Source organism: Leptopilina boulardi, unplaced genomic scaffold (assembly GCF_019393585.1).
Source record: "Leptopilina boulardi isolate dan_hultmark-lab unplaced genomic scaffold, ZJU_Lbou_2.1 LbouV2_255, whole genome shotgun sequence".
NCBI lineage: Eukaryota > Metazoa > Arthropoda > Insecta > Hymenoptera > Figitidae > Leptopilina > Leptopilina boulardi.
In genome coordinates, this window is record NW_026137813.1 from 449617 (window position 1) to 465938 (window position 16322).

General features: G+C 21.4%; 3 protein-coding genes across 9 annotated transcripts in view; 1 reads left to right on the plus strand and 2 right to left on the minus strand.

Moving 5' to 3' along the window:
* Nucleotides 1-64: 64 nt before the first annotated feature.
* On the plus strand, nt 65-15823 carry LOC127280821 (WD repeat-containing protein WRAP73-like). The gene is made up of 7 exons (XM_051304088.1): nt 65-275; nt 1216-1398; nt 3004-3183; nt 14304-14570; nt 14740-14896; nt 15221-15421; nt 15532-15823. The coding sequence occupies exons 1-7, from the start codon at nt 123-125 to the stop codon at nt 15732-15734; spliced, it is 1344 nt and encodes a 447-aa protein (XP_051160045.1). The 5' UTR covers nt 65-122; the 3' UTR covers nt 15735-15823.
* LOC127280816 (elongator complex protein 2) lies at nt 4071-11422 on the minus strand. Its single transcript, XM_051304081.1, has 2 exons — nt 10131-11422; nt 4071-5255 (listed from the first exon to the last, which is right to left on the minus strand). The coding sequence occupies exons 1-2, from the start codon at nt 11315-11317 to the stop codon at nt 4094-4096; spliced, it is 2349 nt and encodes a 782-aa protein (XP_051160038.1). The 5' UTR covers nt 11318-11422; the 3' UTR covers nt 4071-4093.
* The window catches only part of LOC127280824 (inosine-uridine preferring nucleoside hydrolase-like), a 107460-nt gene continuing 106867 nt past the window's right edge, over nt 15730-16322 (minus strand). For all 7 annotated transcript variants that reach the window (XM_051304096.1, XM_051304097.1, XM_051304098.1 and 4 more), the window contains one exon: nt 15730-16153. In XM_051304096.1, the coding sequence (XP_051160053.1) occupies nt 15839-16153 (315 nt within the window). In that variant the 3' untranslated portion in view covers nt 15730-15838. The remainder of the gene's footprint in view (nt 16154-16322) is intronic.

Genomic DNA, 16322 nt, shown 5'->3' on the forward strand with positions numbered 1-16322 from the left:
TTTTCATTAATTAATTGTTGACTTTTGCTAATGTTGGCAGCTCTGCCGTTGCTATATAGCATACTGCGCTAGTCGTTTGTTTATGTATTGTTGTTGATATTGTTATAATTTTAATTAAAAATATGTGTAGTGAAATATTTCGTATAAATAAAAATCTATGTCTTCTATCTAACGATGGAAATTTTTTAGCCATAGCATTTCAAAGTAATTTAATTGTAAAATATTCAAAGAATTGCGAAACAATTCATTCTTTTATGTTCTCTGATATCATTGAGGTTAGAATTTTGTTTATTTTCATTATTGTTAATATTTGCACATGTGTTTCTATGTATATTTTTTTAAAATTATTATTTTAAATGTTAAATTATAGTAAATTTAATAGGGCTGATAAAAATCATGACTTAAAAGCAAAACCCGATTCTTTTTATTTAAAAATCTAAGTTTTTATATTTAAATCAAATTAAACGATAAATTTAATAATACGAGCTTCAAGAAATATTTGTATTTTTATCAAAAAAATATAACCTTTTTGAAATTAAAAATTAAAATTGTACAACAATTAATGCATTTAATGTTTTTTAAAATTATGTATTTTTGAAATTTCAAGAACTCCGTAATAAAGTTTGGATAATTTTTGAAAATTTATTTTTGAAATACTTAGACGTTTTTTAAAGTATGAGTTCAAATTTGGTAATTTTTTTGATTCAACTTTTTTTTTTTTTAATTATTTTATTTAACAATTTTCTACGAATTGATCTTTTACGCAACTTTTTTAAAAAAAATGACTTTATTAATTTAGAATTAATTAAATTTTTTAATTTTTTATTAAATTAATTATTTTTATTTAGAGTAGAAATTTCACAATTTTGACTATTTTTCATCGACATTTTTTTTACAAATTTTTTTAAATACTTTTTTTGAATCTCTCGCATGGATTTTCAAAAATTTTAACTTTTAACAAAAAGAAAAGAAAAAATGATTTGAAATTTCGTTAATCTTTCATCTTAAATATTTAACTACTTTTACTTTAATAAAAAAAATATTAAAATTCAAAGGGATCAAAATGAATGTGATTCACCGTGGATTTATATCAATATTTAAATCAGTGCAACCTTGAAATTTATTACATCTAAAATTGTTGATTTAATAAAATTATATATAATAATTTTATTGATAAATATATTTTTAACTAAACTTTGTAAATTTTTTCTACAGTATATCGAGTGGTCTCCAGATAGTGAATACATTTTATGTCTCAATTTGAAGCGTGCAATTGTCCAAGTATTTTCAATTTCCTTTCCAGAATGGAAGTGTAAAATTACCGAAGGTAGTGCAGGCTTAGAAAATGTTACTTGGGCTCCCGACAGTAAAAGCATTTCCACTTTATCAGATTTTAATGTAAGTTAATTTATGTATTTAATTATTATTATTATTATTATTATTATTATTATTATTATTACAGGCCTCGGATCAACTTTAAGGCGCAAAAAAAGTCGTTTTAGTCGATTACATTTCAAAAACAGTCGAAAAAGTCGATTTTTTTATTTTAATTAAATTTAATTAATTAATAAGTATTTTACTTTTAATAACTAATGTTATTAGATATTAAATTAATTTTATTAATTAATTCCTCAATTTTAATTAAGTAGAATAAATTTCTAAAAAAAAAAAAATTCTGAAAAAATTTCAATTTTGGTGTTTTTATTTGAAACTTTTTAAAATAATATTTGGCTTAGCTCTATATCTTGTTAGAAAAAGAAAAAAATATTAATAATTGAATTTTTAAAGAAATATTAAAATTTTTTAAAAATAATTGAACTCTGGAAGAGTTATAGTTGAAATATATTTAGAAATAATAAAAATTTCAAGACTATGTTAAATTTCAGACAATAATTAAATTTTACAGAATTGAAAATAATTTATTAAATAATTTTAGATAACATTTTTTAAAAATAATTGAATTTTCAAAGATTTACAATTTATTTTTTTTTGAAATTAATTGAACTGCAAGTGATTTTTAATTGAAATTTTTGGTGATTTCTGTTGATGAAGAATTTATAATAAATTATAGACAAAAATTGAATTTCAAAAGTTTTTAATTGAAAAATACTTTCAAATAATTGAATTTTTGAAGAATATTATAAAAATCATTTAAAATAATTATATTTCGGAAGAGTTATAGTTGAAATTATTAAATTTTAGAAAGTTTTAGATGGAAATTTTTTAGAAATAATTGAATTGTAAAAGGTTTTAAATTGAAATTTTTGAAATTAATTGAATTCAAGTGATTTTAAATTTGAATTTTTTGGTGATTTCAGCTGCTGAAAAATTTATTAAAAATTAAAGACAGAAATTTAATTTTTTAATTTTTTAATTTAAAAATTGCTTTCAGATAATTGAATTTTTAGAAGAATATTATAAAAATCATTTAAAATAATTACATTTCCAAAGAGTTATAGTTAAAACTTAAAATGATTAAATTTAAAAAAGTTGTAGATGAAAAATTTTTAAAATATCATAATTAAATTTTAAAATGTTTTAAATTGAAAATTTTAGTATTTTTATTTACTAATTTTTTTTTCTTAAATTGTAAACAATTGTTAAATTTCATAAAAATTTTAATTAAAATATAGTTAAAGATAATTGAATTTGTGAAGAAGTTTATTAAAAGTATTGAAAATAATTAATTTAGAGAAAAATTTGTGTTAAAAATTTGTTAAATAATTGAAATAAAGAAGATATTAAGAAGATCTGCATTGTATACCAAAAAAGACGTATTTTGTTTAAAAATTTTGTAAAAAATCGAAAAAGTCGCATCTTATTAAAATAAGTCAAAAAAAATCGTATTTTACAAAAAAGTTCGAAAAAGTTTTATAATCTGAGGCCTGTTATTACTATTATTATTATTATTATTATTATTATTATTATTATTATTTTTATTATTTTTATTATTAACAATAATGTAATTTATAAAATATTTTAAAATTTTTCTTTTCAATTTAGATACAATTATCCATATGGTCTTTGCAAACTCGAACCGTTATTCACATACAGAATTTAAAATCTTCAGCTAATGAAAAATTAGAATTCAGTCCCGATGGAAAACGTTTGGCAGTCGTAATATCGGATGACACAAAAGATAGCGTAGAAATATACAGAACAGAAGATTGGAAGCTGAGTAGGGTATGTTTTTATGAAAATTTCATTTTATTTAAAATAGAAAATTATAATTTTTAAAGTAGAGAAATTTAAAAAAAAGGTTTACCTTCTTTTAAAAAATTAATTATTAATTTAATTAATTTAATAAAACACATTTAAACAAGTTGTAAATTCAGATGTTCATTACATGAACATTTTGCTTCCTCTTTACGATCAGCAAAAAAAATTTGCTTCCTCGTGGAGAAAGCATTAACATTGAAATAAACATACAAAAATAATATAATAATATAAACATTTGAGTAAAAATTCACATTTTAGCTGAAATTTCTAAAAATTAATAAAAAATAATATATAATTTATGATTGTTTACAATTATATCGATTCGTTTCAATGCAAGGAACACAATTATTTTATATTTAAACTTGAATTTAAATAAATACAAAATTTTTCAGCTAAAATGTGAATTTTTGATTTTTTAACTTTCATTAATTCTTTAAATTTAAATTAAAACTATACTTTATATATACCGATCGATTTATCTTGACGTAAGGAATACGATTTTATTATATATAACTTTAAATTTTTCTATTTAAAAATTTTTCGGAAAAAAGACGATAAAATTTTTTTTTTAGGGTATTTTTTAAAATCCTTTGGTCAATTTTGAGATATTAATATGATAAATAAGCCTACCAAATTTTATCTAAATCCATTAAAACCTGTTAAAGTTATCTTCTAAACAAAAAAGGGATTCACACACACACACACATACATCCGGACAATTGATCAGGATCTCATATAACATGTTTCTATATAGAGAAAAATTTGTTTCCGCCACATTGGAAAATTTTTATAAACGAAAGGACTACAAAGCTTCCTCCACGAGGAAGCAAAATGAATTAAAACATTATAAATAAAAGTAGAAAAGAAAATTTATTTATAAAACATTATTTACAAGTTTTTCAACATCAAAACTATATATTTTAACAATATGATCTGAGCCACAACTCGCTAATTGTAAAATTGTGTCCATTTTATTTTCACGCGGGCAAAATTGAAGACGTTTAACAGTTAAATGATGTGCAAATGATGAATCATATTTTGCTAATAATTTCCAAATTGATTCATTTTCTTTGATTAAAATTTGTCTTATTTCAATTTCACCATTTTCATAGCCTATTGCCAAAATATATTCATCTGAACATAATGAAATTGGCGCAAATGCAACAGCTGTCACAGAAATATTTCCCTCAAAACTTGTTATTGGAATAAAAGGTTTATTTAAATGAACATTTTCACTCCATATTCCAATTTTTCCATCACGCGAACCAGTTGCAAATAATTTTGAATCATGCGACCATGCACAACACCATATTATTCTTCCATGAAGACTATCCTTTTTTAAACTCGCCGCTATTAAATTATATTCGCCATTATTAAAATTAAATAATGACCATCGTCTATCGCGTGAAACTGATAATAAATATTTGTCATTTGGCGAGAATGCAAGTTGTGTCACAGTTAATTGATGGGCTATTAATTTTTGTACTTGTCGCCATGTTTTTGTGTTCCAAATTAAAATTGCCGCATACTCAGGATTAGTGGATTTACAGGCAGTTGCCAATAATGTGCCATCGTGACGCGATGCCATTGTAAACACTTCATAGCCATGTCCATAGAGTTTTTGTTCTTCTGGCCATAATGTATGTTGTATAAGTTCCTCTTCAACTGGTGGTCGTTCATATATTAAATCTCGCGATGTACCTGCGTGTTTTTCTATTTCCTTTAAATCTTGTTCGAAAATTGCTTTATTCATTAGACCGAGTGCAGGTAGCGATGCATTTTCAGCAAGTCGTCCTTTAAAATCGTCAGCGTATGATATTTTCTCTAAACATGTTTTAAATGTTAGCGGTGATGTGAAAATACGAACAACTTTTTCTTCTGCACCCGAGGCAAATTTATAGGGTGCCAACATTGTTAAACATGACATGTCGTGTCCATGAATTTGTGGTCGGGCAATTTCATGCCAATTGTCCAAATTGTTCATCCAGGGTGCATGAATTCTTGTTGTTTGATCGGTACTTACTGTCACCAAAAATCTGTAATCAAAATTTTTATCAATTTAATTTTCTTATTACAAGGTCTTGGATTGACTTTAAAATTGTGAAAAATGAATATTTAATTTTTATCATCGCTATCTGAAACTAATTTTTAATATATTGTGAAAATATTCAATATTTTTTCAAAATTAAAAAAAAAATTGTATAGAAAATATCTTTAACAGAAAGAATAAATTTTAATTTTCAAACAGGAATTTTTGAACAATTTTTCATGTACTTTTCAATGACAAAAAAAAAAAAAAAATTTATAACTATGTGCCTGAAATTCTGAACGTTCAAATGAATGAATTAATTTTTTTTAAATTACTACAATAATGAAAAATAAAAAAATAAATTGTTAATTTATTTTTGGATACAGAAAGCAATATTTTATAATAAAATTTGAAGTTAAAAAAAAGTAAATAAATTTTTCGTTCATTTGTACGTTCAGGACTTCATGTACATTTATAAATTAAAATATATAAAATAGATATTAAATACCAAATTTGTAATTAATTTCCTTATTTTTTTAGACAAAATTTCCAGCTTAAAAGTGTTTAAACTATAATTTATAAAAAATTATCTAATTTAAATTTTCGGCAAAATTTTAAAGATGCAAATCAAAAAAATTTTCATTTTTAACAGATTCACAAAAATTAACAAGAAGATTCAAAAAACGATCTTAAAACTATTTTCTAATGTTATTTTGTAGAACATTGTTGAGACAAATAATTTAATTAAAAAATTTTTGTGTTAGAATAATTCTGAAAATTAAAATTCAAAACATTTTTAAAAGTCTTAATAATAAATTTTCAAATTAGTTCTTTATAAAAATATATATAAAATGTATCTCCAATCAATTATTTGAAATTATATTCTATTATCCAATCAAATAAATAAAATTAGCTGCAAATATTTAATCAAATTGATTATTAATTAATAATTATTAAAATTGTCAACAACTCTAATTAAACAAAATTATTTTTAATTTTATTTTCAAATATTGTATCAATTAAAACCTCAATAATTTTTCAAGCATCGATTTTAGATAACTTTTTTAAAAAACTTATTGAAAAGTTTTTGACGATTTAAATTGCAAATCTTTGCTGAAATTAAGAATTAAAATAATTTGCATAATAATTATTAGACTTTAAAAATTAGAAAAAAAAGAATTTTTCAAGTTTTTTTCAAAATCTATTCTATTCAATTCTAATTTTGAAAATTTGTCTCAATTCTAAAAAAATTCTTAATAAAATTTTATTGAAGTTTAAATCAATCAAAATTTGGATATATTAAAATTCGGATAATTTGAAAATTAAATCGATTAAACTTTAAATTGAAATTTTATTACTTTTAAGTTTCGATCGATTAAATTTACATTTAGTGAAAATTATAATTAATAAATTAGAATTAATTGAAAGTTGGAACAATTAAAATTTATAATGAATTGAAAGTCATATTTTTTAAAATTTGTATGAATTAAAATATGAACAGATTTAAATTTGGATAAATTGATTTTTCGATAAATTGAAACTAAAATTAATCAAAATTTTGATAAATTTAAATTCGAATAATTTGAAACTTAAATCAATCAAAATTTTGATAAATTAAAATTCCTATAATTTTAAACGTAAAATAAATTAAAATTTAGATAAATTAAAAGTCGAATAATTTCAGATTTAAATGAATTAATTAAAAAAATAAACCAATTAAAAGAAAGTTTAGATAATTTGAAACATAAACCAATTAAAATTTGGATAAATTGAAAATCGAATAATATTTGAAACTTATACGATTAATTTTTAGATAGATTGAAATTTTGTTACTTTTAAGTTTCGATTAATTGAATTTGCATTAGATTAAAATTTTAATTAATAAATTTGTTTTGAACAGTAAAAATCAAAATTGATTAAAAGTTGAATCACTTGAAATTTAAAATAAAATTTAGATTAAATTGAAATTTGGATCTATTAAAATTATTTGAATTGATAGATAATACAAATTAGAATTAATTTCATTTTTTGTCGATTACAATTTTAATCAATAAATACTTTAAATTTATCCTAAATAATTTTTAAAATCAATGAAAATTTTTTGATAAATTCAAGTTTTAATGTACTGAATTATTTTTTTTTTTTGTAAAGATAAAAATTTGTAATTTTATATTTTATAAATTAATATAAGATGAAGGAATGTTAAAAGAAAATTCTTTCCTAACTAGTATATTATTTTCCAATAGTTCTAAAATTAAATTAATCTTTTTCCATTTGTAAATTTAATTATTTTTTAAATTATTACATCAAAAAATTAATCAAATCGTGAGAAAGGTGAAAAAGGTAAAAAAAATTATCAAAAAAATAAGTGAGAAAATTTTAAATAGGTGAAGAAATATGAATATTTTATTTTTAACAATTTACATACCTTCCTTTTAGAATTTTTGATACATTTGGAATTTGATACATAATTATAAATTATTGGTAATACAAAAATTTTTTTTATAAAAAATGGAAAAAAACAATTATGCACTTTAAAAAAAAAAAAAATAGGTGACAAAAAAGCGATAAAAAAATGATAGTTAAAATAAATTAACGTACAAAATAACTAATTTGTGTCTATTTCAATTTTTTATCAATAATTGAAGAATTAATAGTTTAAATTTTGGATAAATTGAAACTTAAATCAATAAAAATTTGAATAAATGGAAATTCGAATAAAATTAAACTTAAATCAATTGAAATTTAGATGAATTAAAATTCGAATAATATATAAACTTCTATAAAATAAAAATTTTGCCAAATACAAATTGCCTAAAAATTTTGTTCAGTAAAAATTCGTTTAAAAATAAATTTAAATAATTAAACGATAATTTGAAACTTAAATCAATTGAAATTTAGATAAATTCAAATTCGGTTAATATAAAACTTTATTCAATGAAAATTTGGACAGTTTGAAACTTCGATTAATCCTTAGATTAGATTGAAAATACGTTAATTTTAAATTTCGATCGATTGAATTTGCATTTAAAATTTTAATTAATAAATTTGTTTTGGCTAATAAAAAATAAAAATTGATTGAAAGTATAATCACTTGAAATTAAAAAATAAAATTTAAATTGAATTGAAATTTGAATCGATTAAAACTTAAATCGAATAAAATTTAATTAAAAATAAAATTTTGATGAATTAAAATTTGAATAAATTGAATTTTGAATTATTTGATTTGGTGGATGATAAAATTTAGAATTAATTTAAATTTAGATCGATTACAATTTTAATCAATAAATACTTTAAATTTGTTCTAAATAATTTTTAAAATCAATGAAAATTTTTTGATAAATTCAAGTTTGGATAAAAATTTGTAATTTTATATTTTGTATATTAATATAAGCTCAAGGAATGTTAGAAAAGAATTCTTTCTTAACTAGTAAATTATTTTTCCAATAGTTCTAAAATTAAATTAATGTTTTTCCATTTGTAAATTTAATTATTTTTTAAATTATTACATTAACAAATTAATCAAATTGTGAGAAAGGTGAAAAAGATAAAAATAAAATTATCAAAAAAATAAGTGAGAAAATTTTAAATAGGTGAAGAAATATGAATAGATGATATTTATTTTATTTTTAACAATTTACATACCTTCCTTTTGGAATTTTTGATACATTTGGAATTTGATACATAATTATAAATTACTGGTATGTAATACAAAATTTTTTTTTGTAAAAAATGGAAAAAACAATCGTTTACCTTTATTCTTAAAACTAGGTGACAAAAAAGCGATAAAAAAATGATAGTTAAAATAAATTAACGTACAAAATAACTAATTTGTGTCTATTTCAATTTTTCATCAATAATTGAAGAATTAATAGTTTATATTTTGGATAAAATGAAACTTAAATCAATAAAAATTTGAATAAATGGAAATTCAAATAAATTTAAACTTAAATCAATTGAAATTTAGATGAATTAAAATTCGAATAATATATAAACTTCTATAAAATGAAAATACTGCCAAATAAAAATTACCTAAAAATTTTGTTCAGTAATAATTCGTTTAAAAATAAATTTAAATAATTAAAAGATAATTTGAAACTTAAATCAATTGAAATTTAGATAAATTAAAATTTGGATAATATAAAACTTTATTCAATGAAAATTTGGATAGTTTGAAACTTCGATTAATCCTTAGATTAGATTGAAAATACGTTAATTTTAAATTTCGATCGATTGAATTTGCATTTAAAATTTTAATTAATAAATTTGTTTTGGCTAATAAAAAATAAAAATTGATTGAAAGTATAATCACTTGAAATTAAAAAATAAAATTTAAATTGAATTGAAATTTGAATCGATTAAAACTTTAATCGAATAAAATTTAATTAAAAATGAAATTTTGATGAATTAAAATTTGAATAAATTTAATTTTAAATTATTTGATTTGGTAGATGATAAAAATTAGAATTAATTTAAATTTAGATCGATTACAATTTTAATCAATAAATTTTTTAAATAGTGTCCTAAATAATTTTTAAAATCGATTAATATTTTTTTGATAAATTCAAGCTTGTGTCTATTGAATTAGTTTTTAAAAAAATGAAAATTTGTAATTTTTATATTCTGTAAATTAATATAAGTTCAGAAATGTTAAAAATTCTTTTTTAAACTAATAATTATTTTTCAACATTCCTCACATTAAATTAATGTTTTTTCATTTGTAAATTTAATTTTTTTTTCAATTATTACATCAACAAATTAATCAAATCGTGAGAAAAGTGAAAAAGATAAAAAAAAATTATCAAAAAGTGAGAAAATTTTAAATAGGTGAAGAAAAATGAATAGATGATGATATTTATTTTATTTTTAAGAAAATACATACCTTCCTTTTGGATCCCAGGCTAAATCCACAACTTCACCAAAATGTCCACTAGGCGCCGAAAGTGGAATCCAATTTTTTTCATTCTCATCAAATTGCCAAATATGAAACGATCCCTGATAGCCGTGCGCTATTATTTCTTTTCCATTTGATCCAAATTTACATCCATAAAATCCCACAGAATTACCGCCAACTTCACCAACGCGTACAGTTTCCATCCACATTCCCGTACTTTCATTTGATTCCCATATAACCATACTTTTATCCAATGAACACGATAATAATTTCATTGGCTGTATTAATATTCCATTATTGTCAATAATTGCCGGATGCCAATTAACTCCATAAATCCAACCCTCATGTCCACTTAAAATTGATTCCAAAACAATTTGATATTTTTTATTATTTATTTCAAATTCTTCGGCTTTCGTTGTTAATTCTTCATTCAGTGTTTCATATTTTTGTGACAATTTCCATAAACGTATAAAAGTATCTTGTGATCCACTCGCGAGAAATATTTCATCATTAACTACCATCACATCCATACAAGTCACCCAATCTTCGTGACCAATTAAACTTTTCACTTTAATTAAATCATTGTCCATGGAATTTTTTGTAAATAATTGAATTGTAAAATCATCAAATGCAATAAATAAAAGTGGTTCATTACTTTTTGGTAGAAACGAGAGACATGCTTGCAAGGGTATTCGTTTGGCAAAGGAAAATGTTTGTTGTAAAATAATTTCATTTGCTTCATTTCGTTTCCAAAGACGAAAATCACCATTTATCGATCCTGTACATATGAGAAGATTGTATTCTGTTTCATTAGTTGTATAAATAGCATGACAAATAGAAACAGAATCATTGACATTAATTGTACTTGTTGGCTTATAATTCATTGCAATTTTACTCCAAATAATGACAGTACCATCGGATGATGCGGAAATTAATTCTGTTTCCGATTCTTGTGATGAATTTTTAATCCATCGTACAACATTGACTTTATTTTTATGACGATGAAGTGTTTTAATTACTTTGCCCGTTGTTGTTTTTGTATTGAAATCACATATTGCCACTGAATTACATGCACCGTATGATAAAATTCCATTTTTACCATAATCTGCTGAATGGGGAATACGATTACAAGCGCAGCTGATGTATTGAATGTGGGAATTAATAGTCTCTGACATTTTTTTTTTTTTTTACAATTATTATTGTATATACAAAAGTTTATTTTGTTGTCTTGTTGATTACGATTCTAACCTGAACATGTTGCCATGTGACAAGAGACAAGGTTGAGTCGGGGAAAATTTTAGCTTCGGTAACTCGGTGTATTTTACGTATTTACTGTGCAATTCGCTGGATATGAACAGGGCTTAAATCAAAAGTAAACAAAGTTCTTAAGTTCTATTTTCGAAATTTGTCTTCTTTATTTTACTTATAATTAATAAAAGTTCAATTATATAAACACATAATTCCAATTATATTTAGAAATGTATTGTAATTTATTCATATTTATATTTAATTTATGTTTTAAATTATTATTTCATTACTATTTTATAGAAAAAAAATCTCGATTTCTATCATTTTTATTAAAGGATAAAATGACAATTGTTATCAAATAATAATCTTCTATTATATTAAGTTAATAAATTTCGAAAACGGACACCAACCCCGTGACCTCGACACCGTCCTTGAAAAATCTATTTTCAATTATTTTCAAATAAATCAAAATACTTTGCATATATGCTTTTAGAAAATCTTACAAACTATTTTTATGTAACATCTTTTTTCAATTTTAACCCGAAAAAGGGTTATTTTGCAATTTTTTAAGAATTTTTTGATTTTTTCAATTCTTTATTATTATTTTTTATTATTTATTGTTGTTTTTCCAATTTTTAGTTAGTAACCTATAATATTGTGTCTACTTTAAGTGTCATTAAAATCAAATGTTTTTAACTTAATAATTTTAACATTTCTTAATTTAAAACGAAACATCTTCTATTATATTAAGTTAACAAATTTCGAAAACGGACACCGACCCCGTGACCTCGACACCGTCCTTGAAAAATCTATTTTCAATTATTTTCAAATAAATCAAAATACTTTGCATATATGCTTTTAGAAAGTCTTACAAACTATTTTTATGTAACATCTTTTTTCAATTTTATGATAAATTTTATACAATATTAATAAGATATTAATTTAAAACATAAATTATAAATATAATATACATAAACTACAGTAAGTAAACAACAATAAGTACAATTTTAAACGAGCGAGCGTTAGCGAGCGAGGAATACATCGCTAGTTCATAAAAATGTGAATTAAAATTATCGCTTCTAACGAACAAACACAATGCACTTTGAAAAAATGAAATATTTTTTGTAAATATTTGTATTTCTAAAATTGAGTAAACAATTAAGATTAAAAAATGTGATCAGAATCTAAATATTTTCCTACTATTAAATATTTTCGATTATTATAATTATAACAACAGTATAGTAATAATTATAAATTATTTTAATTTGATTTTTTTTAAATTTTAAATTAATTTTTTTAAATAATAAAATTTTTACATTGTAAAATAGTTTTAATTAAAATTTGTACTATTCAAAATTAAGGCACTTGTAATACCAAATTAATTTAAATAAAAATGATAAGAAATACATTTTAGGTTATGCAAACATTTTGTTAAGAGCATTTGAACCTTCGTGACGTCACAAATCATGGCGCATGACACGCAAACTTCTCAGGTATGTGAAAAGCACAATTTTGAATATTTTTTAAAAAAACCTTTTGGAAAATGTTCAGAATAACATAGACTCTGTCTGTTATGTGCGGAAAATTGAAAATTTTGCGTTTAAAACGTTTTTTAAACAATGTTAAGGTCACAAATCATGGCGCATGACACGCAAACTTCTCAGGTATGTGAAAAACACAATTTTGAATATTTTTTAAAAAAAACCTTTTGGAAAATATTCCGAATAACACAGACTCTGTCTGTTATGTGCGAAAAATTCAAAATTTTGCGTTTAAAACGTTTTTTAAACAATGCCTACATATAAGCAATTCGTGTATTTTTCCTTACTTGTGACAACCAACTTAAACATTGTTTAAAAAACGTTTTATACGCAAAATTTTGAATTTTTCGCACATAACAGACATAGTCTATGTTTCTCTGAACATTTTCCAAAAGGTTTTTTTAAAAAATATTCAAAATTGTGCTTTTCACATACCTGAGAAGTTTGCGTGTCATGCGCCATGATTTGTGACGTCACGAAGGTTCAAATGCTCTTAATGAAGTTTTGAAGAAAAAAATTATTAGAATTTCAATGTATCTTAAGATTAAATCGATTAAAATTTCAAATTATCCGAATTTTATAATTTATTTAAATTTTATTAATTCATTTAAGTTTTTGAAATATACGAATTTTAATTTGTCAAAATTTTAATTGGTCTTATGTTTCAAATTATTATTATTCTAAATTTTAATCAATTCTAATTTTTATTGGATAAAAATAAATTTATATTAATTATGTAAAATTTTAGTCAAATTCAATTGATCAAAATTTAAAATTAACGAAATTTCAATCTAATCGAAGGATTAATCGAAGTTTCAAATTCAAATTTTAATTGATCTAAATTTCAATTGATTTAAGTTTCAAATTATCGTTTAATTAATTAAATTTATTTTTAAACGAATTTTTACCGAACAAAATTTTTACGTAATTTTTATTTTGCAGTATTTTCATTTTATAGAAGTTTATATATTATTCGAATTTTATTTCATCTAAATTTCAATTGATTTAAGTTTAAATTTATTCGAATTTCCATTTATTCAAATTTTTATTGATTTAAGTTTCAATTTATCCAAAATTTAAACTATTAATTGTTCAATTATTGATGAAAAGTTGAAATAGACACAAATTAGTTATTTTGTATGTTAATTTATTTTAACTATATTTTTTTATCGCTTTTTTGTCACTTAGTTTTAAGAATAAAAGGTAAACGATTGTTTTTTCCATTTTTTACAAAAAAAAATTTTTGTATTACCAATAATTTATAATTATGTATCAAATTAAATATTATTTCTTTTTTTTTTAACGAAATTTCTTTATCTAAATTTCTTAATTTTTTAAAATATAAAATTACAAAATAAATGTAATTTTTCAGAAACTCATATGCGAACGAATAAGTTCAATTAATGGTTTGTGTTGGTCGCCAAATGGAGAAGCATTATGTATCTGGTGTTCGAATAGCGGTGAATCAAAATTAATTATTTATTCAACTATCTCAGAAAGTCATATTGGAATTTTTTCTCCAAAAGATGAGAAACATGACGAGATGGACAATGTTTTTCATAAAAAATTACGAGGAATTGAATTAGTTAAATGGATGCCTAGTTCACAATTAATTGCAATTTCTGGTCACAATGAAATGGTATATTTTATTTTTAATTATAATAATAGCAAAATTTTCTTTTTAATATCAAATATTTATCACTTGGTTTCTTTAAAAAATGTGATTGATAATATTTTCATTTTTTAATTAAGAATTTTCTTTTATTTGAAAAAGAAATTTTTTTTTTTTTTGTTCTTTTTTTTCACAGGTTGTTTTAATAAACTGCATAACTTGGAAACCTTCATTACAAATATATTGTGATCCTGTTATTACGGATAGTCATTGTCATAATAGAGTTTTTAAGGAAATTATTATTCACAATAAGGATCCAAATAATGTCAATACACAGAGACCGAAACACGATAGTAAGTTATAATATATTAATTAAATTTTCCTGTAATAAAAAGAAAATAAATTCTTTTCTTTGGAAAGTAAAAAATTACTTACAATTTTAGTGATTTTTTATTTATTTATTATTTTTAGTTCAATTTAATAATTGATTAAAAAATGGAATTTTTTTTTAGAAAGTTTTTCAAACAAAGAAATTTATCAAAAAATTTTCTTTGATTAACATGGAAAATAATCGTGATTTTTTTTTTTCGAAAAAAGGAGTCCAACTGTTTTTTATTTATAAAATAAGTGAAATTGAATGAAAAGAATAATTAAAATAAATTTTTATATATTTTCAGTTGAAGAAATATTAACTCGGCCAATAAATATTCCAATTAGTAAAAAAGATTGTATAAAAATTGCTCATTTTGATATATTGGAATTTAGTCCATGTGGTCATTTTTTAGCAATAAGACATCAAATATATCCCACAACATTATGGATATTGGAAATAAAAACGGGCGATATGAATTTTATTCTTTTACAAAACACAATTTCCGGTAATATTAATTTTCTTCTACTATACCATCGCAAATATATACATTTATAGTATTTTATTTATATTAAAAAAAAAAAGAAATATTCCAGTAAATAAATTTCTTTTTTTCAGCTGTAAAATGGAATCCCATTTCTCCTCGTTTATTAATTCTTTCGGAGAGTAGTCATATTTTTATGTGGAATAAAAATGAAGTAATTTGTCGAAATACTCCAAAAGATATTACAATTTTAAATGCACAATGGCATCCTGCAGGCAAATCTGTCGTTCTTCATGGATATAATAAAGCAGTGTTATTAAATTTAGATAATATTTAATTAATAATAAATTTATTTATTATTTTTGAATTCAATTTATATAATTCTTTTATATTTTTACATGTGTATTAAAATTTTATTTAAATTTACTTCAATCATTTAATTTAATTTCGAAAATAGTGAAGTAATTTATTTTTATAAAGTTCCACGTCAAATGATTTAATAATTTTTGCATTATGCAGTTTTCCAGTAATATTTAAATAATCAACAAGAACTGAGCCTTGTGCAGCACCATCATAAACGGGAGTAATATTTGTTGTCCATGAATTATTTATTAAATTTGGCCAACAAAAAGTGGCTATAACTATTGCATCAATTGATATCCAAGAATCGGCATTTATTAAAACAATAGCTTCAGCTTGATTTAAAAATTTCACTGCTTTTGATTTGAGTTCTCCAAAAACATTATTTCGCCATTTCTGCATATAGTAATAAAAGAAAAGAAAAATTATTAAATTATTTATATTAGAAATCACATATATAACAGTTACGTGATTTTTAATAAATAATTGTTTTCTATCAAGAAAAACTTTTTTTTTAATGACTGTCTTTGATAAATGAATTAATATAAATTCAAACAATTGAGAA